The 26,492-nt window shown below is 31.5% G+C and overlaps 1 protein-coding gene across 1 annotated transcript; it reads right to left on the minus strand.

The window, feature by feature from the left end:
• Positions 1–2,164: 2,164 nt before the first annotated feature.
• Dim1 (thioredoxin-like protein Dim1) lies at positions 2,165–25,632 on the minus strand. Its single transcript, XM_085819501.1, has 3 exons — positions 25,475–25,632; positions 24,779–24,916; positions 2,165–10,145 (listed from the first exon to the last, which is right to left on the minus strand). Exon 3 carries the CDS (start codon positions 10,115–10,117, stop codon positions 9,689–9,691), a length of 429 nt encoding a protein of 142 aa, XP_085675627.1. The 5' UTR covers positions 10,118–10,145; positions 24,779–24,916; positions 25,475–25,632; the 3' UTR covers positions 2,165–9,688.
• Between the last annotated feature and the right edge of the window lie 860 nt (positions 25,633–26,492).

Consider the following 26,492-nt stretch of genomic DNA (forward strand, 5'->3'; position numbering starts at 1 on the left):
ATTCATATCTAAAGAATTAAGTCAATTATTTTAGAGCTAGGGTTTAATCTGAGTATGTTGATGCTTGGTTGATTGTACGGGAAAAACTACTTTAAAATGTTAAGAGCTTATTTTAAAATAATATTCCTTTCTTGATAAAAACATATATGAGTCGGTTTCCTTTTAAATGTCCGTCAGGAATGCATCTGTATCTTTTGGCAGATAGTCCTTGAGTACTTTGCCAAATTCAAGCAAATCTTTCTCGAACAGCATTTTCTGTAACGTGCAGTGGTTCCTTTCCTGTATTTTATTCTTAATGGAGAAGTACATATGAGTTAAAAATAGAAATCACTACATCTAGTTTTTAAATTAGAACTTAGATGGAAAACTTTTTATGTTGCTGAAGTCACGAAAGCTATTACAGTTCCTCATTTTGATTTTATGAAAATTTCTGCTAAAAATCATTTAACAAATATAAATGGAAAAAGAAAGGAAGGAACCCAGAAGAAAATGCTTGTCTGTCTTTCTGAAAAGGAATTTCCCCTTGCAATGTACAACAGTTTCAAATATGTATAACTATTGTTATATTAAACTGTCCTTAATCTTCATATATAGAAGGAAAATTTTCAGGAGAAAAGTTCTTATATCTATACAACCACATTAAAATGCAAAATTATCATCGATTTACCTCATGTACTTCTTTTCATGAAAATCTGTTTCATACTTTTAAAAGAATGTATATAAGAAATTGTGATTTTTAGAAAATCTAATTGTGACTACAAAAATTTCCAGAATCCTAATATGTGGCTCCTACCATCATCCAGTCTGGCCACCCATGGAATTGCATTAAGAAAGACAACTGCAGAGATTTTCACTTTTATGCACAAAGACCATTTATCAAAAGGCTGCAGAGTTTAAAACTTTAATAGTAAGCATATGAGGTGCTATTTCTAAGAGGAAAGATGCCTTTATGGAGGATTTTCTAAGGAAACTGGCTCATATCTACATTACATGTGAAGAAAACTACATGGAAAAATCTGAAAGAAGTATTCAATTATTTTTTTGCATTTGCTTCATCCGATGGTAGAAGAAACAGATGAGATTTTGAGCAGATATGAACTGGAAAAAAATCTAAAACTTAACATTCAAATGTCAGTTCAAACCCATATGCAAATTATTATTAGGAGAGAATAAAACGGGGAAAAAAAAATTGAATCCAGCAATACATAATGGCCTGACTAAAAGGTTGCCATAATGATGCCACATCAAAGTTAAATAAAAGCCAGCTACATTTGGCATTGCTATTTTGGCGATTTTTAAATTCTAGAGCCATTAAACAAGCACCAAAATCTTTATATTTTCTTTAATATATGTGTTATTTTAGCAAACATGTACATGAACATTGCACATAACACGCAAATAAAAGAATATATAAATAAAAATAAAAGTTGCATATCATTTCTCGATTTTATGAAACTGGGTGATCAAAAAAGTTTTGCTTAATCATTTTGTCTTTGGTTCCCTACATATGCATTCGTGACTAACATTTTCATTGAAAAGTGTGAGTTCAAGCATGTTACTTATCATATTTAACTTTTCAAACAAAGCAGTGGAAGACCTTTAAACAAGCTCTTTGTTTAGAGAAATTACTTTTTTGTCACTCGCAAGATTTCAAAAAGATGGTCGGTGTACGAGTCCTTAACTGCCATATATTTTGCAGCTCTTTTCTAGGAATATAACAGCAGATCTTATTACTCCTGCAACAAAGATATTAAAAAAAAAAAAAAAATACTTGCTAGCAAAAAAACTTATAAAGAATTTTATAGCATTAGTCTTCCCTGAATATCCTGAGGATCTAGAAGTGGCTTTTCTATGAAATGTTAGATAATGTCATTTAGAAACTTCAATTTTTTTGTTGGCTCAATGGAAAAGAAACTACAGGGATTTCAAATGAAATATCAAGCATTTTCATATTTTAATGGCACAGTCTGGCAGAATGCTTTTTATCAATGATTTGCTTGGTGTTACTGGTTATAACAAAGCATGTGAGAACTGTGTGCCTTATTAGAATGTCTTCATGGATGACTTCCAAAGAAAAAGAGTTCAGTTTGAAAAGAAAGAAATATAACTGAATTTAAAAGAAATTCAAAAAGTTCAAATTTTTCAATTAATTTTAAAAATTCAGTTTAACAAAAGTTAGCATTAGTTTTTAATATCTTTATCAGAGGTAACATTTAAATTGATTTATGCAAGTTCTATTACATAATACATATTTCACAACCATTTTGAAATGCATAAGACTTATATTTATAAGCATATTCCAAATGATATGCTGATAAAAATAACTTTATGAGAATGTAAAATCATTTTTGAATATAACATTCAAAATTATAGTTGGTTTGTTTCACCCAATAGCCGTTACCAACTGTTTTACCCATAGATGGTTGATACAATTTTTTTTGGGGGGATAGCATCAATGAAATACATAAGCTGAACTGAAGCAACCTTCTGTTCTATAATTATACTTTCACACATTTATAGCATTGCAAGTGGTAATGAAGAAAAGCAGCAAATTACATATTAGCTGGGCAGAGGCAAATATGAAAATGCAAAGATTATGTGAACTGATATTAAATTACAAATGGTCAAGCATTTATCTGTAAATAGAGAAACACATTATCAGTTTACTACTGTTTGTTTCTAAGTTGCTTTAACTATAATTGGAAATTTTACTTTCACTATGCAAGGATACATATCATTAATATTAGGTAAAAAATCGTACGACAGAAATTAATTTTGAAATGATGCACTTTAGAAAGATTTATACTATTATTTAACTATTTTTAGAACAGAAAGGAAAAGTAATCAAATTAGAAAAGGATGTATATATAATTTTAAGTTACAGTACATGTCATGTGTAATAATTACGTGACAACTTAAAATTCAAGAATTATAATCCTTATGTTGTTGGTTAAAAATACATAATTTTTCTTGGCTTTAGCCATGATTTTTGGTTAAAAAATTTCTAATTAGGATTTGGTAAAAAAATTATTATTTTATTCCCTTATAGCTATTAATTCAACTCAAAATTCTAACTAAAAAAATCTGGCTCCACTCTTATATGTGCCTTAAGGTTGCCAAATGTGGCGATATAGTGCGCTAGTTTTTGGTGCGATTGTGTGTTCTGTTCTGCGATGGTGGTTTCTATGGCAACCCTTTTTACTTGGATTTGCTAGTTGGTTTGTGGGGTAATTAAGTGATTTATGACACGTTGGTAAAATTTTAGCCGCGTGCCTGGTACAACTATTTTTTCAGGTGCCTGGAAATTCCACAACTATTTAGGAGAAGAAGGTTTTGAACATTTATTTGTGAAACACAGTATCAATTTGTGTACAGTGAGTCTGGCTGTCGTATAAATACGATAGAGATTACGTGGCGGCATGTTAAAGCGACGTTGCCGACTTATACTCGGAAATGCGATTTGGAGTTTTATATACTTTTCCATCGTTGTTCTGAAACGGGAGAAGATGCTTTTAACAAATTTTTGGTGATGTTTGAAATTGGTATTTCTGCTGTTGGAAGAAGCATTTATTTATGGTAAGTGCATTTTGCTTTATTCTTGTTCTGACTTAGTAGAATGTTATGTTCATTGTTTTTTTAGTACGAATTTTTGTTATTGTTTTTTTAATTGTTTGAAATTTTAGTTATTTTCATTTATTTTGTTGATTAGTGCGCAATGCCTAGATTGGGCAATTCATAGATGTTTTTCAAAGTTTAAACAGAACATTGTGTACACGGTATTCTTGAAATTTATAATTGTTATGTTAATTTATTAGTGAGGTGAGCATAGTTCGTAAATTCCTTCTCTGCCTACATTGTGCAATTCGTAGATTTTTTTTTAAGTTTAACCCTTTGAAGTGCACCATATTATTTTTATAATTTTGTTAACTAAAAACACTAGAAATTGAATATTATGATCCAAGAGACAAATAATATATGAATTTAAAAAAATCTACTCTCGCCCATTAATATGTGGGTGGTGGTTTTGCTGTGAAACCAGCGCGTTTCTAGGACTTTGAAACTTACTGAGTTAGTAGGAAAAAACAACTTAGCCTTTTCCGTACGCATTTCCAATGAATGACGAAATTCGCGAATAAAAAAAAAAAAAAAAAAAAAAACTGCACTTAAAAATTGCATCAAATGTAAATTTTTTACTTTATTTTAGCAGCAGTGAAAACATATGAGAACGTACATAATAAGGAAATTGGGATAAATAGATAAAAAAACTCAATAGAGTATTAACAAACTCAGTGATTTTTTTTAAATGTCAAAGAAGTAAGTTATTTTTCATGAAACTGCTCAAAGCATGTTTTATCTTTTTGGTACATGCATAAGCCTACACTGCACGTTTCGCACATGTATCTTGTTCTATGAGGTTTCTCCCTTATGCTACAAAATGTACACCGCAGGGATTTGCATTTTACTGGCATATGTCCTGCGTTATTTAGTCGTTTTTCATCTGGCACATAAAATTTACGGTTTTTTATGCTGATAGGCAGGCTTGATCTTTTTCACTTTGGTACGGATCCCATTTGTATCATATTACTGATTATATTCATTCTGAAAGACTTGAGTATAATCAAACTGGGGTCACTTTCTGGAAGCATTTGGTATATAATGAAGGCGTTTATAATGGTGACATCAATAAAATGAAAGAAGATTCGATGCCACCATTTTTTACTTTTTCTATAAATTTCATATAAGCTTTTTAGTTAGTCAAAATAGTCCACATATCCCATATTTTTATTGTAATCTATAAATGCCTTTGGACATTGTATCTGAACTTTTTGTCCAATTTTTTCTTTCCTTTCTGCAATAACGAGATAAACTAGGCTAGATAAAATGGTAACACATCTTTTGTGTTTCCATTTTAGACATGTTATTTTGTCATCACTTACTGCCCTATCGAAGTCACCCCCGTTTTAATTTCTTATCTTCCATCAGTCTTTTGGGAATGTTTTTTCTTCTTATATTTACAGTTCCACAACAAAATATGTTTTTCGTTTCTAAAAACCTAAAAAGTTCATAGAAAGTAAAATAATTGTCCATGCATACTCTATGATTTTTACCATACAAGGGCTCACTTAGCATTTTTGCCACTCTTTCACTCAGATGTTTTTCGACTTCATGGGCTTTGCCAGTATAAATTTCAAATTTACAAGCATACCCGCTTTCATCGCAACACATCCATACTTTATATCTTCATTTTATTGTTTTTTTTTTAGGTAAGTATTGTTTTAGTGAACTTCTACCTTTGAAACGAACCATTGATTCGTCAATCGTCTGATTTTTTCCTGGTCTAAAGAGACTATCAAATCTCTCCGACAAATGAGTCAATAGAGGCCGAACTTTATAAAATTTGTCAAAAGTTTTGTCCTCTCTTTTTGGCATCAGGTTGTTATTGTTCAAATGCAAATTACCTAAAATCCATGAAACTTTCTTTACCGCCATTTGCTTTGCCACGTACGATTCATTCGGTATTTCATTAGTAGATCAGAAATCCCGATAGCTTGGGAGTTTTTTAATTCCCATTAGGATGTTTATCCCTAAAAATTTCAACATATCCTGAAGAGTTATAGGTGAAAACGGCTTACCTTTTTGAGTTTCATCCATGAATTCAGGAGTAAAAAAAGCCATAAATATATCCATGGGTTTTGCATCTTCCATATAGGTAATTTCGTCAGTTGGACCATAATCCTCAGAAAATTCGGGAATGGATTTAACTACATTCTGCATTTTATTCCATGTTACATCTGCAATTCTGGAAGGACCTGGTAAATTTATATCATCATTTTCTGACTGATCATCACTTTCATCTTCTATATTTCCATAAGCAGGATGGAAGGGGGTAAAGGGGTATTTCCTTCTCTATCACTTTCATCCTCAGAGACCACTGATTCTGGATCTGAAGATAATTTTTCAAGTAAGGCTAATGCATCAGCTATTTCTAACCCTTAGCGAAGCATTTTGAATCTCAAAAGTAGAAAATAAAATATTGACAAAATATTTTTAATTTAATTAAATTTTTGCACGATTTCTATTAATTATTCAAAAATATATTTGCAATTTTTTGGAACCACACAAAGTAATTTAGAAAATATCAGTACTAGCATAGAGAGCAAGCATGATGAACGCAGAGAAAAATCTCTGGAAATAAAAAATATTTTATAGGGGCAAGTGCATGTATTGTTTGGTAATACAATAACTCTATGGTTTCAAAACCCCTTATCTATATCCGGGTAAAAATAAACACTTCTATTTGAAAGCAGCAAACACCACTGTAAAGAGCAGTGGTTTCAGGACGCGACCACCAAGTCTCTAGGGGAATGTGAACATTGTAACACAATGCTCTAGTGGGGCAGTGGTTGCGCCCTGAAACCACAAAGGAAATACCATAAATACACACAGGTTGTTTATATATGCAGTTTAATTATTGCTGTATTTTTATTGTTTATGAGAGAAATAATGATGTGCGATAAAAAATTTTGAAATTTTAAGTTATTAATATAAATAAAAGGAAGTTATTTTGTCTCACTGAAAATGAATTTTAAAAGGGCATCCGATTTAAAATACTAAGACCTAAAAAATGTATTTTTCTGCAGTAATTTTGCATTATTTAAAGGTAAAAGATAAGTAATCAATCGGTTTTCACTCAGTTTGGAAACACGAGTGGGAAAAATTTCGAAAATTGGTGGTTCCAGGGCGCGACCACCGCGCGTCAAAGGGTTAAACAGAAAGCTGTGTACATGGTATTGTTCGAAATTTATTGTTGTTATGTTAATTTATTTAAGTTAGGTGTGTGTAGTTCGTAGATTCCTTCGCTGCATAGATTGTGCAATTCTCTGATTTTTTTAAGTTAAAAAATATCACTGTGTACATGGAATCTTGTCGAATATTTTTGGTTGGAAACTTTACTTTTTTGCTATCTAAATTTTTTGTTTTTGTTTTGGACTTTTAGCTTAAATTGTGTGTTCAAAACATGGTTTTTGTGCGTGCAAAAATCACGCTTTTGTAGACATTTTAGGCTAAAAGTTTGAAATGTACACAAAAAATTTAGGTAGTAATATGGCGGAGTGGAGTTTTGTCGCCACATTTGGCGACCTGAGGGCACATATAAGAGTAGTTCCAAAAATCTTTCTAGAAATGGAATCAAAAAGCATACAATTTCGATTATGCTTACCCTGATGATGACCAAAAGTATATCAAACTTTTTTTTTGGTTCCGTTACCCACTTTTTGAATTTTTTGTCATTTAAAATTTCTTCTGCTTTTTGTGCGACAGGAAATTTGGTTTACACAATTTTACTTAAATTATACTTTTTAATTTTATATAATTCTTTAAAGGATATTGTTCACTACAAAATTATGATTACAGGCTTTCAATCTTCGTAATCATCTAGCTTAATCTAAAATTGTAATTGAACATACTTCATGTATTTGGGTCTCTATTTAAAAATATCATATTGATAATATTTCTTTGATGATATATTAATTATTTACACCAGGGGTTCCCAAAAGGGTCGGTATGGACGACGAGGGTAATAAGAAAATTTAAAGGGGCTCTACGATAATCAAAGTGTTGGTAGCCGAATATGCATCGGCAACTGATCAGCATAATCAAGTTGCCATTGACTGTAAAAAAATGTTTAATATAATTGATAATTTATTATTTATTGAAATAAATCTTTATCATGCCAAAAAGTCAAGTTTTATTCAAATACACAAGGTTACATTAAGTTATTGCTGCCCAGACGGTATGGTGGTTAGGGGAGCCTGACTGCGATACCGAAGGGCCTGGGTTCGAGTCCCGGAGAAGGCATGGATGTAACTGTTTGTTCCTTCATAGGAGGTAATGGTGGCCCACCTATTAGGTGCCTCCATAATAAAGAGACCACCACATCTGGCCTTAGTATAGATTAATGGACTCTTACAAAAATTGTAACTGTCCGCAATTTGCCATTGGAGGAGGGATTAAGTTATTGAAATTTATTTGAGAGAAACAACGCAAAATTAAATTGCTTTACTGGACCAGCATTATTTACTTTATGTTCTTACCCAGTGCAAACAAGCTTTAGTCAAAGCAATAACTTAACACAGAAAGTGGAAACAAGTTGAATATTTCTGACTGGGATTATTTAAGAATTAAGCTAAGCAGTTTTATATCAGATATTCAAAATATTGCATAAACACATTAAGCACAGCCATCACATTAATTAAAATCAAACTTTTGAGCAATAAGAATCTATGATTTTGTATCCGATACATTGTTTATATTTATAAAATTAAAAATAAGAATATAAAAAGAAAACATAAGTCTAATAAACCATTTTTTTAAACTTTTGTTCATATTCTTAATCTAATTGTTATCTTTAAGTTATGGGTGTACAGTTATTTGTATTATGATTACATTGTGTGCTACGTATTACAGAGAAAAATGTAAGGGGGTTCAATGAAGAAAGCTCTTCTTTTAAAAGGGGTCTATGAAAAAAAGATTGGAAACACATGATTTACATACTCAAAACAAGGTGATTTTTCACATAACTGACAACTATATACTAAAACCGAGCAAAGATATCTTCAAAATTTTAATTAACTTTACAAAAAAAAAAAATTTCTATCACAACCTGCAATCTGATGATATCAAGCATAAAGAAATAATTTCATTCAATACTTTTTATTTGCATTCAGATGATCTAATTTTAAAAATTCATAATCTTAACACTTTAGTACTTTCAGGATGAATAACAATCATTATCTAGAAATATGTACTACCAATATATACAACCGTTATATGTTAAGTTATATAGAAAAATTGTTGTGGAATTTCATTCATCCAAAAAAATAAAATTAGGATAACAATTTTTGGTACTATTCCGTTTTGAGGACCGTAAAAAATTGCAACGAAAATATATGCGCAAAAGCACCAAATCTAGCAAAAGCATCCATTTAACAGCGCGCCAAATCTAGCGTACGCGCTGATTTCAAATTGTGTAGTTTAGATAGTTCTATATTTCTTAAGACGCCATTGAAATACTAGTTTAATTTTTAAGTCCTTTTTTGATATCCTATAGATTTAACAATTTGGGAATTGCCCATAACGAAAAGTCTGCAATAGAATTTTTTCAAAGAAAAGGCATCATTCATTATAGAAAATTATGTTTGAACAACCAACGAGATGAAATTATGCTCTAGCGATAACTCGGTAGCGAAAGAGCGATGCAAGAGTCCATTCAGTTATGGTTAGCCTTTTCTTATATAAATTATAATAATAATCTGAAACATTTATTTACTCTTATGCTTCCATTCAGTTATGTTTAACCTTTTTTATATAAATTATAATAATAAAAAAGTATTATATGAAATTAACCTTTCATATAAATGAAAACAATAATCTTTAGATAGTTATTTCGTATAATACTTCCTTTCTTGCGTTAGGGTCGCCGCAATTATTTTTGGCGGCATCAATAATAGTTTGGCGATTTTTTACGGTCCTCAAAACGGAATAGTACCCAATTTTTATTACATGCATTTATGTAAATATTTACAATATATTATCGTTATCACAACACAAAACAGACTAATTCACATTCATAAGATCTTACAGAAACAAAGATGCAATAAATGATGATAAACAGGAAATCACAAAACATTTAATATCGATATTTTGTTGAATAATCTTTCGGAGATATTACCAGACCTCTACCTTTCCTTGCACCTCTGTATAGTACTTCTAGAATGTCAATCATTTCATTTTTGTCTTCAATTGCCCAGTTGATCTTATTGTTGTTACCAGTTCCCAAATCAATTTGGATATGTTTGTTACGGAAGAAAAACATAAGAGTACAAGGGTCATATAATTCATACATTTTGTTAAAGTCTGGAACTTCAGTAGTATCCACTAAATAAATAACTGCAAAATTCTTAATTCTTTGTGCAATCTTATATAATGTTTCATCCATTTTCATGCATGTTGGATCCCAATCATGTCCAAATCGAATTACTACTAATCTGTCCTCTTCTGATAGGATAGCACGGTCAACTTGCCATCCATTATGAAGATGTTCTAGCATGTAAGACATTGTCAAAAATTTGCTCTTCTGTCAAGCACTAAGTGGAAGAAAAATACAAGAATTATTTAATTATGTATGCACTGCTTAAAATGCAAAATTTTTACAACAGTCATACTTAAACCAGAAATCAGATGGAGAAAGACAAAAGACTAATCATGTGTTTAATCTTTAAGAATACCTATTAATTCTATTTTCAACTAAAATAATACCAAATTTATTTATTAAAAGATTTCAAAGTAGGAATTTTTTTATTTAAAAACTGCATTTAAAAAATTTAGAACTACTTATGACAACCAAAAATTTGATTTTCATATAATATTAAGCAGTACTTGCATATTATCCAGTTCACTATGAAACTCGCAGGTAGAATGACTTTGTGCCAATTTTGGATAAATGGACGTTAACAACATACTCACAGTATACACGCTCTTGTTTGATGTAATCCTGACCAATTCTCAATAAGGAATTTTTTGTTTTTATGAACAAGGATATATGATTTGCTCACTACTATTGCTGTATTTTCCCCCTTGCAGTAAAAAAAAAAAAAAAAAAAAAAGGTGTAGAATTATATTTCCAATGGCAATTTAGTTTTTTAACAGCTAGTCAAAAGAATTAACATTCACTGAATGGGGGGGGTGGATATGGCTGACAAAACAGTAATAGACTAGAACCTGCAGACAGTATTTACAGCATTATAAACAGAGCTTTCAGTAAAACTGGAAGTTGTAATAGTTGACGGATGTGACCCCCCTCCCCCATAAAAAAAAAAGATTTACTGTAAGAGTTGCAGATGGAAGTGTGGCTCAGAATTCCTGATGAACAAGTGGCAGGACATTGGTGGGATCTCTCCCAAATTTCATAACTTTCATGGTTCAATGATTACCAACATTCATGGCCAAGAGAATAATACGTAAGTATCCAGTGAACTGAACAATCTTTTAATCAAAACAAAATCACTATCCTGTTAGAGAAATGTAGTGTTCAAAATGAAATTATTTATAATATAATTTTCCCAGCAAACGAAAGAGACATGTTCCAGCTTTGAACATGACTCTTCCGTGGGCAAACACTATCATGACCCTGTAAATGTTGAAGCAAATGACTTGGAATTTTCTACTAATGATTTTATATTTAATGCACAGTGTGAAAATTTTCTAGCAATCCTCCCTCCCCCCCTCGAAAAAAGTGACTGCACTAAATTTTATTTCCTTTTGATAGTACAGAGAAAAAGAAATATTACAATTTTGAATTTCATGAAACAATGTAAAGCAGCTGTACATTATTTTCAACAACATGAAGTTTTACCACTGGGAACACAATGTAAAATGAACATGACATGTTGCATCTGAAACCAGACTGTTAGTCACATTGCATGATTGATTTACTTTATAGCTACATGCTTTTAAATAAAAAGTTCAATGTGTCTATAATTTTTCATATTATGCATAATACAGCATATCATAAACTCTTGAAAAACTATACTGAAATACATCTAGCCACTGAAATATGAAATGGATCTCTCTTTAGGGTTGGCAAGTTTCTTCTATTAAAGGAAAAGAAATGGAGGAAATTAAGTTTTAAACTTATTTTATGTTTATATTATTTTATTCACACTTTATTCATATACATTAGCACTTACATTACTAATTTAAGTATCTTCATTTTTCTATGTAAGATTAAAATCACCATCTGCATACTTGGAATACCCTTTCTTTGATAATATATATGTGTGTTTGGGTATAAACTGGTTAAGAGATCATTTTTACATCTGTGAATTTATACTGGTTCTAATCTGTAATCTAATTCTAATTTGTGAATTTATACTAGTTTTGTTATTTATATCCATAACAAAAATAGCAGAACTATTTAAAAAGATAAGAAAACAAAATGGAACTACTAAAATAATAGTAATTAGAAAACTGAATTTAGATCATCACAAAAACAGTGTAACAAAACAGAAAATTTTTAGCTATTCAGTGTAATAACCTATTTTGAAATTTTGATAATGAATGGATAATAATTCAAATGAGGAGAAAGTTTACTCTAATGGTGCTTAACTTCAATTACATTCATTATATATGCAATTCATGTGAAATTTCAGAAATGAAATATTCCTGACGGATGAAAAAAAAACTTCGTAGGAGAAGGTTGCCTAGTGAGTGGATAAAGCATATCAATAAATCCAAGCTGATATAATCATACTAGCTTTTATTATATCAAAAATCATTGAAAAGTAACGTCGAAAGAAGTGATTTAGAACAGAGCAATTAAAGTGACCTTACAGTCATTTGTTTATTTAATTCTGATACTGATGCATCACATTTTGACTATTTTATATATATAAATGCAGTTTTTCTGTTTGATTACATAATTTACATATTTCTTTTCTTGTCGTATGGTAATTTATGATAATAAAATTTACCAGGTCCATAAAAGCAACGTCTATTAGAAATTAGCAGAGTTCAACTTTGGAAAGTTTAACCCTTTCGCGACGAGGTGTTTTATTTATTTATTTTTTAATTTTATTTTTTATTTATTTATTTATTTATTTTTTTAACAACAGAACAATTTTGATAACATAAACTATGAGTAGGGCACTCTAGAATGCTAAAAAATTAAAATGTTATATTTTTAGAAAAATTTTGAACACTGATTTAGGACCAGGACATATATGTCCCATTAGTCTTGACTGCTGGGACATATGTGTCCCAGTAGTCTTCAATGAGTAATTTTGTAAAGAAAACCAATGATTTTCTAGTAATAAAAATTTAATTATGAATGGTATGGTTTGAAACAATCAATGCACAATGCGACATTACACATCGTGCACATTATTTTAGTGCGCGATTCCTTCTTTTGTTGTGCACATTTACGGCACCGCCGTCGTGTTTTTGTTGCTACTGGCAGATGGTCACCAACATTGAGTAAGCTTCGTGATGTTTTGGATGGGCATCCAGTTCCTCTACGGCGATGATAGTGTGCACTGAGCTTTCCGGACGCCATCAAGGTTTCTGCAAGAGGTACAATGAAATCAAGAAGTGGGGTTTTTCGATGTTTGAGTTCGCAGTATGCAACCCATGAGTTGACCACTGCGGTCGTCAATAGGCGAAAAAATACTTTTTTCCACCACTTGCAAGATTTTCGATCTAATTCATAGACATTTGCCATTTGATCTGCAAGATCTACACCTCCCATGATTTTGTTGTAGAATTCGATTGCCACAGGGCACTCAAATTCTTCTTTGCTTCCATCTTTCATGGTGCGATTTACTTTACTGTATTTAGCTTCGTGGCAATTACTTAGCATCATCACTTCCTTTGAATCAAGCCACCTCGCACACAATGTTCCATTTGTAGTTACGAGAAACTCAGCCTCACCCCTTTTGCTTAGTTTTGTTGCAAAATTAGGAACATCTTTGCGTGTCTTGATGTATGTACCAACAGCAGGAAATTTCAGGGTTTCCATCAGGTGCACACTTGTAAAAAATCGTCCAAACGCAAGCATCACGTCTTTACCTCAGATTGTCTCCGTTAGCTTTGATACTACCCGTTTCCCGAGTGTACCTTGAACTTCACCCGTTTCTTTTCCGGAATAAATGCTCATGTCATATACATATCCTGTTTTTGAATCACATCGCTGCCAAATTTTTATCCCTCTTTTCACAGGTTTCATTGGCATATATTGTTTGAGGGATGAACGTCCCTTGAATTTTGCCATTTATTCATCAATAGCTTGATATGAGCTTTCGCTTCGGCACTGTTTGAAGGTTTGTTTCAGGCACAGAACAACCTCATCAACATAATATGTTTTACTTGCATTTTCTGGCATTTCTGGTGCAGCAAAATATAGTTTCGACAGCAACGTTTTACATCTGTCTCTTGAAATAGCATTTTTTATTGCTATGTTTCCCAAAGAAGGATTAGATGACGAATAATGAGAGAATTTCGGCACCCTATTGTAAGACATGACAAGCATGCATCCAAGGACATAATTTCAGAGGGGTCTGTAGGGTGAATTGTTTGTCCTAACTTTTCGAGTCGTTGGTTTGTGCATTGAGAGATCCAAATTATAAGACGTTTTGGAAAGATCTTGAGAAACACGTCCAATTTGGTAGCTGAACGATTTAATTTGAATAACAAACTAGACAATGACTCTGCTGGAATTGTCATTCGAGGTTGGAAAGTTGAATCTGCATGAAACCATAAGATTGGTTTGCTGCCTGAAGCATTAGCTGATGGTATCTCATCAACTGATGAAAGTGATGCCATATCAGTATCACTCAAAGCACCGCTGTTCTTTGTATTTTGGGGAATGGTATCATGATCGATATCCATTTCACACTCGTCTGAATCGGATGAGTACTGCAAATTGTGTGTTGGATCTTGAAAATCGGGATCGTCTATTTCATCATCCAAATCAATATCTTCATCATCTGACTCTTCTAAAATTTTTTTTGATTTCTTCATTAGTAAGTCCCCGACGTCGAGTCATTTTAGATTGAATTAATATGTGCCTAAATTAAAAATAATAAGCAACTATTTCAAAAGTAACCGAAAAATATAATATCTAGAGAAATGATCACATAGGACTGTTGGGACAATGTGTTCCCACTATCCAAGATGAGAGGGACACATATGTCCCGATAATAAAAATGGAAGTAAAACTTTGCCACTTACCAGTTTATTCGAGGTAATCCGCTTCGTGAGTTACTTATCTGACCTTAGATTTATGGATAAATTAAAATTTAATCAAAAATAGGAGGTACTTTCCAAAACTAAACTATTTACGTTCGTAGAGTATGGAATGAGCTGCTACAACACTTCAAAAATGCGGGAATTACATTATGTATGTTAGTGCCATCTATGTTCTGTGAATGAAAATAACTTCAAAAATATTGGCAGAACTGGTGGGAAAGTCTCCCATTAGACAAAGAAGCGTTTCTATCCCAATAGTATTTTTTGAAATTTCCTTGGGACATATGTGTCCCATTAGGCGCGAAAGGGTTAAGGTACAATTGTTTACTTATTTATGTACTACTGTTTATAGTTATTTAGCAAATGTTATCACAGCTTGAGTATAGGACCCCAATGGCGACTTTTGGCTTAGCACACTTTTTGGACAGTTGTTTTCCTGGTAACTCAGCAAATTCTAGAATACTCCACTTCGGCAACCCTGTCACATTCCCGCGTGTTTTAAACTGCAAAGTGTCATTTTCTTCGAAGGAGCAAAATATTGTTGTATTGAACAAATTTCTCAAAATTCTAAGGGACATAAATTGGGCAGAGTATAGGATTTCTTTGTAAATTTACCATGATTTTGTAAACTTTACTAACTTTCCAGCATTTCTTTTATTTTTAATTTAAACATATATTCTGAACTCCTGTTTTCAGTTTTATACCTTAAAACTTGCATTTTCAATATTGCTGCTTAAAATATGCCTCCATGTACTTGTGTATTTTCAAACTTTTCTTTACTTTTAATTTAAACATGCATTCTTAACTCCTATTTTCATATTTTTAATTTAAACATGTATTCTGAGCTCCTCTTTTCAATTTTACAGCTTGTAATTTGTATTTTCAGTACGACTGCTAAAAATATGCCGTTATTTATTTATTTTCAGTTTCACTGTTTAAATATATATTCTAAATTTGTCAAAAGTCAGTTACATATTAATACAGTCAAAAGTCGTTAATCCGGACACGTCGGGACTTCGGCGATTCCGGATTATCGATTTTTCCGGATTATAGATCATCAGTTTAAATCTGGTAAGATGGCATGCAGAAATTATAAAATTAAAAATATGAAACCGTAATTTATGAAATAAAGAACAATTATGATCTAAAGGGTATCAAAATTTACAAAAAAAAAAAAAAAAAAAAAAAAAAAAAAAAAAAAAAAAAAAAAGCTTAATATTTATTTGTTTACTTTATTAAACATTTCTTTCAATGAAAGTTGTTTAAGTTGCTTCGTTTTTTATGTGGTAATACATTCTCTTTAATTCTATAAACAGACGTAATTTCTTGTTCAGTTACAAAGTTCTGCTGTTCAAGTCCTATAACTGCTGTGTCTACCGACTAATTTGTCAATTGAAATTTTTTCGTTTTCAATAACCTCTGTCACTTTCTTCGCTATCGGAAGCGAATTATAATGACGAGGAATTTGATTTAAATCATATCAAAGATGGAGTAAATCAAGATGAAATACTACATTTAGTAAGGAATTTTAAGCCAAATAAAATAAAAATATCTGCCCTGAAGATAAGGATAGTGCTGACAGATCAACTTCCAATTCATTGTGCGCCGCCACTGCGTTAAAGATAAACAAAGTTTAGATAAACAAAGGATATGCCTTTATCCATTTTTTGCAGCAATTCTACTTTTTGTTTAATGAACTTTGAAATATACTTTCCCTTTGTAGATCCTTTACATATTAATAAATATATATCAGAAATTCTATTTGACATAATCGAAAGTTCAAGCTCACTTTTATAAAATTGCTCTAACAGTCTGCAAAAAATAATAAGCCGGATCCAATTCGAAGACTAAGGAACAATGCAATCTGCAACATTAACTGAAATAGATAATTGTATAATTTTAGCTTAGCTTATACCGTCCGTTATACATTAAACGCGCACTCGTAAACATATTTTGTGCACGCGCACAAGCATATTCGCAGCCGTAAAGGTCTTAATTTCTTACTTTCTGCGCGCGCAGAAAGTTTGTAGCTTTGAGGTCCGGATTGTAGATCATTCCGGATTATGGGTGTCCGAATTAACGACTTTTGACTGTATTTATAATTTTTCTTGTTAAAATGTGCATTCTAACATCTGTTTTCAATTTTAACTGGCTTTACAAGGCCAAACTCGTATTATCAATATTACTACTTAAAATGTGCCCTACTTACTTACGTACCTTCAAATTTGCTGTTTAAACATATATTCTAAAAATGTTTCTGGTTAAAACGTGCTTTTTAACTTGTGTTTTCAATTTTAACGGCTTTTCCATGGCTTGGCGACATTTCTGGTCACCAAGCCAAAAAATCGCCAATGGGGTCCTATACTCAAACTGTTCCCAATGGTGATTATATCAACATGGAATGGTATTGCTCAATAAATTTATATTAAGTGTGATATTTCAGAATTTGTTGGTAGGGCGTATATGACAGCGTGGCTTATCCGATGAACTTTTTTCTTCAGTCAATTACCACAGTCCTGTAATTGCTCTGTCTATAATTCCATTAAATGGTAAACTTAGATTTTTTTTTAATTCTCAACAACCTCTCTGTCACTTTCTTCACTATCAGCAGCAATATTTAAACCATACTACAGATTTTGCTGTCCCTTAGCTTATTGATTATTAGGATATCTTTATTACAATGGAATACTTCTTTTATATCATCTTCATTTATAATCATTTCTCCATATTTCATTAATTGTAAAGTTTCACTTTTTGTTCACAATATCCAAGAGCCTTCAAATTTGTGCGCATCACTGTAAAGCTTAGATAGCATCTGCTATTATGAGATTGACTATTAAAGAGATGTTCCACAAAATTAAGTCTTGCTTCTATTGCACTTCTGAGAAGTTTCCTGAATGAGCTTAGTTATTTATCATACTTAATCTATTTCCCACATATGCTTAAGACGTATCCAAGTCCCGAATTAATAAATTCATTAAAGACTTATTGGAACAACAAATCGGTTGCTCTTAAACAGCACTAAATATAGTCTTTTAGCTTATGAATATCATTTAAAAATCCAATTTTATGCATATGGAAAGAAATTTCTGTTAAATTTCTCCTTGTCAACACACTCAATGCTTCATAATGCAGTTGGCTGTAGTCCATTGTTGACACCAAGTGTATGGGATTGAATATGGGATGAATTTTAAACATATTATTTAATTTATTTTGCATTATTACCATCACATTTTGCTGCTTTCAGCACACAAATGGATTAGATTTTTAACACCTTTATTAATTTTTGTATGTATACAGAGCTAATCCAGAAAGAAAATACCAGTTGGGTATTAAAAAAGATAAGCAATTTGTTTTCTTTTGTACTTCATCACAACAAAATCTATACAAATTACTTTCTGACACATTCACCATGCAAATTAAAGCATTTGTCATACCATGGGACTAACTGCAATATCCGCACTCAATAGAATTCAGCCATCTGCAACTTGAACCAGTTCTGGATGTTTACCATTTTCCATAATCTGATCATCACTTGCAAAGTGCTAGCGAGTAAGAAATTTGATGAGAAAACAAATACAGAACAGAAACAACAAGCTGATGAGAAACAAGTTGGAGCTAGGTCCAGACTATATAGGAAGGATGAGAGAATTGTTCCCAATGAAATGAATCAAGCAGTGTCATCCTTATACATACGATATGCGGTCATGCACTGTCATGCACGAGCACAATACTAGAAGTTAGTAATACACACCTTTTGTTCTGCATTGTCTGCTGCAAGTTTTTCAGTTTCTTGCAGTATGCTACAGCAATGACTTTTTTGCCTCGTTTCATTCAGTCCACTAGGAAAAATTCCTTGGCAGTCCCAAAATACAGTGTAAATGATTTTTTATTTTTTGAAGAAAAAGGTAGCTCTGCTTTCTCGAGTTCTGGAAAACAGAATGCCCCCATTCCAGTGACTTTCTATTCGTTTCAGATGTCTCGTAACAAATCCATATTTCATTCATTGCCCATGACAATCCTTTTCAAAAAATAATTTCCTTCTGTTGCATATAATGCAGCAAAAACTTCAAGATTGCTGTCATGCATTTCCATTTTTGAATGTCTGTTGGTAGTACCCACTGGGAAAACAATTTTTTGTAGTGCAAATGTTCAATCACAGTTTCATGTAATAAAGATTATGAAATGTTTTGAAAATGCATTAACAAACCAGAAATTATGAGTCATCTATTGAAACAAATTTTTTAGTTGATTCAGTGCACCAAATCTTTGGTTATTTACTATGGGCTGCCCTGCACTTCTTATCGTGGACATTTTTTTTCGTCATTAGTCCAATTTTGAACCATACTTATGCTCATCACGTCCTCTCCCAAGTTTCACATTTCTGACAATAAATTTCACAAGGTCAAACATTTCTCGCATTAAAAAACTTGATAATAGCTCTTATTTTACAGGTGGCAGACTGATCGATTATCTTAAACATGGCAAAATGATTACCGACGTTAGAACAATGACTTCAAACATTACTGCAAACAATCAAAAGGGCTATGCTAATTTGTTTTCGAGTTGAATGATGTACATATGCATGCACGACCTTCATGCTGTCTGATGCGTGGGACATATGCGCAAATGGTACTTACTTTCTGAATCAGATTTGTATATATATATATATGTGTGTGTGTGTGCATACTGCATGAACTTTTTTTAATCTGCTATGAGATCTGCAAGTTTGAATTCATTTTGAAACTAAATCCCAGTTCCAAAGAGCAACAAAAACATAACTAAATGTAAAACTAATTCATGTTAATTCTAAACTAAACATATTCATTCAGAGTGAACAGAAAATCAAAAAGAATGCATCAATATTTTTCACTAATTTTTTTAAAGAAAGTTATTGAATTATTTTGCATTTTATCACAGAATAAACAATATTTTTAAATAAGTTACAATGTTATTAATAAATTTATCCTCTTTAGCAGCCTTAACAGTACATTATTAATTTCTTCCAGAAGATATCCAACTATGTCTCTCCTAAATTCATTTCCAGGTTTTGAACTTCCTTTTTATGCATAATGTTTTCATAAATGTTTGGTAGATTCTATGTTGTATTTTTGTTGCACTGTACGCATTTGACAAACATTTTTAAAGCATGTGTAAACATACTCTAAATTTCTTAAATGCATTTAAAACAGCATTACACAATTCATAACACATCCACTCCACAAAGATTATGAATCCTGAATGTATCATGGCATTATTTTGCAAATATACACATTACAAATTTTAAAATGCATCCATAAATTTAATGGAAAATAAACACAATTGATAAATGAACAACATTCAAGCTCCACAAAGCTTGCAAGACTTCTATGAAAGAGAAAAAACTTTAAATTGAACATAAGTTCTAGTGTAGAAATAACTAATTTTTTTGTTATGTGCCAATGTTTTTCTTAAGTTTAATCTGCCTGAAAATTTCTTAGTTTAGTGATCAAGGATGACCTTTGGTTTTCGCTACATAGCTAAATCTAATTAACCATCATACTGCCATTTCCACAAAGAAATTACATTCTATAAGATAAACTTTCTCTCTCTTTTTTTTCCATGATTTAAATAAAATAGCTGACTGGTGTACGATGAAGGTTCAATTCATTCTCACTATGAATGCCAAGTTAGAAAAAAAGGATTAGATCCTTTGGCCCGCTCACTTATATGGTGCGTATCACTGTGTACATGGACAAAGTCAAAGGAGTGAGCAATTCTGGGATTTTTTTTAAGTGAAAAATAGGTCAATGTGTGCATGGATACCGAGTTTGTGCAATTTTTTTACCTGTTATTTTCAAGTTGGCGATTTTGAAAAATGTGCAAAGCAGTGGGTGATTCTGTACTTTCCCAGTTTGTCACCAAGGGTGTGGGCTCTCCCAGGATTTTACCTCAAAAAAGATATGCATCTGGTCGAGTTTACAGATCAATCAGATGACTAAGAGTAGGTTTGCTGCGAAAAGGCACTCGTACCAACCTATTCTTACTTTGTGAAGTTTTTATGTGGTGTTACCAGGTATATGGTAGGTTCTTGGAGCAATTTTGAAAATTGTTTCCAACACCGAAATGACCAGTTTACTGCTTATAACAAATACCATGTTTACTGCTCATAATGTGTACCATCCATTAGGGCTAATCTTTGGAATATGGTAACAGGTAGTTTGGCGACATTTTGGAGGCGATAAAGGTTACTACCTAGGACTTTGGGAATAATGTGAGAAGTACTCAGTTCCGATTATGCGTTATTTCGTGTGAGGGAAATGAGAGATCATGAGATATGTCATGTGACATTAATGGACGAATCACTGTTCTTTAATCGGAAAAGGGGGTAAATTTGTAAAAATATCTGCTGTACTTTATAGCGTTAGTTTCATTCTATGTTCTGTGAAACAGTGTTGTTTAATATTTGGATCCCATGGCCCTATATAAAGTAAATCCGAAATTTTTATTGTGTTTATGTGTAATTGAAAAGAATTGCTTAATTTGCTTAATTGCGGATAAGTATGAATGTCCAACATCTGAGAATGAAATGAGATTGTGTGAAAGGAAGGATATTACAGATAAGTTTGAATGGCGGTGCAAGAAATCTGGCGAAAATGGACATTTTGTGATCCGCCATGCACTCAAGATTCTGTAGAAGATTAGGTAAGTTAGTATTTTTAATTATTTGAGGATATTATTTTTATACATTGTTCTAAATGTAAGGAGTAAATAAATTAATATGGTATTATTGGAAAATTGTTATTAGCAATGATTTAGTTTAAAGTAATTAGGATTGTAAGCTAATTTTTATTAATTTAATGTATGTGCTTATTTATATTTTAAGTAGTGTTTTTTAATTTAATTATATTTTAATTTAATGATCGTGATTTTGAGAGTTATATGTTTGTAGTATTTTGGAATACGTCTGAGTAGAAGTAAATGTGCATGGAAAGAATTTAAGTATTTGACACTAAGTATTTGGAACCATTTTTAACGTTGCGTTATAAATTGGCAGGTGAGGTTTATAATACATAATTTAGAGGGAAAAGTTTTTGGATATTTTATTCATTTTATACGTGCAAATGTTCATCCTTGGAAAGGGTATATACTTTTTCGATCAGGTAATTTCATATATGTCCTTTTTACCAAATTTAAAGATTCACAAAATTTTCATGCATTTTCGTGAAATTTTTCTAATTTATGAGAAAAAAGCAGTGTACATGGATATAGTGAAGAGTGTGCGCAATACCATTTTTGTGCAATTCTGGGATGTTTTTTTAAGTAAAAATAAGTCGACGTGTACATGGTTTAATTATATTTTAATTAAATGATAGTTATTTTGTGAATTATATGTTTGTAGCAATTTGGTATACGTTTCAGTGGAAGTAAACGTGCATGGAAATAATTTAAATATTTGACACTAAGTATTTGTAACCATTTTTAATGTTTTGTTATAAATTCGTTGGTGACGTTTATAATAGATAATTTAGAGGTAAAAGTTTTTGGATATTTTATTTATATTATACGTGGAAATGTTCATCCTTGGAAAGGGTATATACTTTTTCGCGATCAGGTAATTTCATATATGTGCTTTTGGTTGATCTTTACAATATGGTAACTGGTAGTTTAGCGACGATAAAGGTTACTACTACCTGGGACTTTGGTAATAATGTGAGCAGTACTCGGTTCCGATTACGCATTATTTTGTGTGAGGGAAATGAGAGATCATGGGATATGTCATGTGATATTAATGGACGAATTACGGTTCTTTAATCGGAAAAGGGAGAAATCAGGAAAAAATCTGGAAATTTTGTATTTGGCTTTATTCTGTGTTGTGTGAAACAGTGTTCGTGAATTTTTGGATACCATGGCCGTAACTAAAGTAAATTCGAAATGGGTATTTATGTATGTATTAATTTAATGTATGTTCTCATTTTAAGTAGTGTTTTTGAATTTAATTATATTTTAATTAAATGATAGTTATTTTGTGAATTTTATGTTTGTAGGAATTTGGTATACGTTTTAGTTGAAGTAAACGTGCATGGAAATAATTTAAATATTTGATACTAAGTATTTGTAATGCTTGCGGTATGAATTTGTTGGTGACGTGTATAATGTAATAGATGATTTAGAGGTAAAAGTTTTTGGATATTTTATTTATTTTATATGTGGAAATGTTCATATTTGGAAAGGGTAAATACTTTTTCCCGATCAGGTAATTTCATATATGTTCTTTTTACTGGGTTTAAAGATTGAGAAAATTGTTATGCATTTTCGTGAAATTTTTCTAATTTATGAGAAAAAAGCAGTGTACATGGATATAGTGAAGAGTGTGCGCAATGCCATTTTTTTGCACTTCTGGGATGTTTTTTTAAGTAAAAATAAGTCGACGTGTACATGGTTTAGTGATATTTTAATTAAATGATAGTTATTTTGTGAATTTTATGTTTGTAGGAATTTGGTACATGTTTAAGTTGATGTAAACGTGCATGGAAATAATTTAAATATTTGATACTAAGTATTTGTAATGCTTGCGGTATGAATTCGTTGGTGACGTGTATAATGTAATAGATGATTTAGAGGTAAAAGTTTTTGGATATTTTATTTATTTTATATGTGGAAATGTTCATATTTGGAAAGGGTAAATACTTTTTCGCGATCAGGTAATTTCATATATGTTCTTTTTACCGGGTTTAAAGATTGAGAAAATTGTCATGTATTTTCGTGAAATTTTTCTAATTTATGAGAAAAAAGCAGTGTACATGGGTATAGCGAAGAGTGTGCACAATGTCATTTTTGTGCAATTCTGGGATGTTTTTTTAAGTAAAAATAAGTCGGCGTGTACATGGTTTATGTGTATGTGTTATTTTGAAAAACGCGTAAGGAGTATGGTATTGTGCACTTTTTCCCAATTTTGCAGTGAATATTTGTCATGATTAAGCAGTTTTGTTAGATAAAATTTCTAGCATAAGTGTAATTCGGCTAGTAGATTGTTGGAAGAAGTGTTCGGTAGATAAAAAGAAAAGAAACATGTCTTTACTTCGCGAAGACAAAATGGCGGCGGGAAAAAAAAATAGAGGGTTGCTGTAGGAGAGTTGGTCGCCAAATTTTCGCCGAGTTACCATAATGTAAAGATCAACTGTGCTTTTTAGAGTTTAAAGATTCACAAAATTTTCTTGCATTTTCGTGCAAATTTTTGTAATTTATGAGAAAATAGCAGTGTAGATGGATAAAGTCAAGAGTGTGTGCAATGCCATTTTTGTGCAATCCTGGGATGTTTTTTTAAGTAAAAATAAGTCGACGTGTACATGGTTACTGTGTATGTGCGATTCTGAAAAACGCGGCAAGGAGTTTGCGATTCTGCACTTTTCCCAATTTTGCAGTTAATATTTGTCATGATTAAGCAGTTTTGTTCCATAAAATTTCTAGTATAAGTGTAATTTGGCTAGCAGATTGTTGGAAAAAGTGTTGAGTAAATAAAAAGAAAAGAAACATGTCTTTACTTCGTGAAGACAAAATGGCGGCGAAAAAAAAAATAGAGGGTTGCTGTAGCAGAGTTGGTCGCCAAAAAATCGCCAAGTTACCATAATCCAAAGATTAACCTATATTAGTAATAAACTATCACCAGTATCAGGATCAGGAGAAACAGGCTAAATTCTGGGACTACATGATTTGCATTGTGTACGTGGAGTAGTCATCCAGCGCTTACAATGAGATGTAATCAAGAACGCTTCAGGTGAGTACTTCTGTTATGTCTGTAACATACACTTTTAGCATTGTTGTGAATGATAATATCTTGGAAACATTGTTTCTTGGCATCATAAGAATCGCAAAAAATATCAAGGGGCACCCAATTGTAAACTTGTACTAGAACATAAATTATAGAATTTCATTCACACAAAGTAGTTCATATTCATTCTTGTTTATCCTAGAGGAATAACTATGAAATTCTTACCACCTGAAATGACTGGACCAAAGCAAAAACTTGCCAATGACTCTTAAATTGAAAAAAGTCTCTTCAACAAACTATGCTGTCTGAGGAATGCGACTTTTCACCCTCCGTAGACACGTACTTCTAGAAACATATAGGTATCTGAATAAAAAAATAGATTCAAAAATTCAATCCTTATGAAATTAAATTGAAAATTTATAAATTGTGATTAAATTAAAGTTAACATTAATAAATACCAACAAGAATTACTTTCGCGACTGAAACTAAATTTTTTGCGATTATGACGCACTAAATTAAATTTAAGATTCAAAAATACTAACAAAAATAATCAACTAAAACTAAAACATTATAAGAACATGAATTCCATAATATACACCCGAGCAACAGTCACTTGGTATTACTATTAATGAATAAAAATAATAAATATCCAAGATTTCCATTTTACTAAATGTTACCTATTTATTCACCTATTATCGGCCTAATGTTTATGATATTACATCCACTGATTGTGAATGCAGTTCTACTCTTGCATAAAAAATATTACCCGAGCTAAAACACATTTCATATGAGCTATAGTTAAAATGAATAAACCGGATTAAATACATAATCTTTAGATTTCGTTCAGCCGGATTAAAGTTTTAAAAGTATTTAATATTATTTTCAAAACACTTATGAATGAAAGTATTGAAAGATTATTACCAATATTATGTAGCCACTGAGAATAACGCTTCACCGTTGCTCTTAACTAAAACTATCAACACTGCAGAGCCGTTGCTGTTATCCCTTTACTAACTTCTAGAAATCGTGGAATCTATCAACCAATAAAATATAAAAATACATAAACGTAAACTTTTCCTGATATTTATGAAAAATTTAAAGTATTATAAAACAATTTTAATTACTTTTCGAGCATTTTTAAGGGTATGTTTAACGATCACATGACGAAAAGTATAAAAACCAAACCGAAACATAATTTTCCCGGAAAATTGTCATTCCCATTATTTCTGTAACCGTATCTGGAGTTTTGTCGATTTGTAAAGAACGAGCTACAATTCTGCAAATCGGAACCCGGAAGTGTGTTGTACGTCATCACCGGAAGTGTACCTACGTCATCGTTACATTATCTTTGCTGACCAATGGCATACGAGCAGGGTTAATATAGTTCTAACAGTGGTTGCCCTACTCTTTGATTTATCACTGCTTGGCAATTACAAGAGGTAAATAATATCGTAAACAAGCACAGTAGTTATCGGTAAAAATTTGCTATCGCTATTATATGGTATGCACTTGAGCTTTAAGGATATAGGAAAACTATACATCTTCAGTGTTTTTCAGGCAGAACATTTTTAAATTCACAGATATTGTTCTTAGTTTGTAAACATTCCGTATTACATATAATTCACAATGTTTGACAGAAAATTTACATATGATATTACTCTGTGACTTATATTGAATTAAATTATTATAATTTGAATACTGTTGTTATTGTATTGCTACGCATCTACTTGCACTCTAAGTGAAATAAATAACAGTAAGAAAAAGTAATTAAAGGGCATCGAAAAACATTTTGGGTCATAGTACATTTCATATTTTGGTTATTAGCAAAATAATTATTTCTCATTAACTGATGTAATGAATGAAAAGGAATAGAAAATCGAGGTAATTCTTAACAATATTTATATACCACATGTACGAACTGCTGGGACAATAATATTTG

The sequence above is a fragment of the Stegodyphus dumicola genome, chromosome 6, assembly GCF_044657685.1.
Source record: "Stegodyphus dumicola isolate Sdum_Otavi_A_Nest chromosome 6, ASM4465768v1".
Taxonomy (NCBI): Eukaryota; Metazoa; Arthropoda; class Arachnida; order Araneae; family Eresidae; genus Stegodyphus; species Stegodyphus dumicola.

What these genes read in the sequence shown, in the direction of transcription:
- Dim1 (XM_085819501.1), bottom strand. Translation starts at nt 10,117, where the DNA reads ATGTCTTACATGCTAGAACATCTTCATAATGGATGGCAAGTTGACCGT.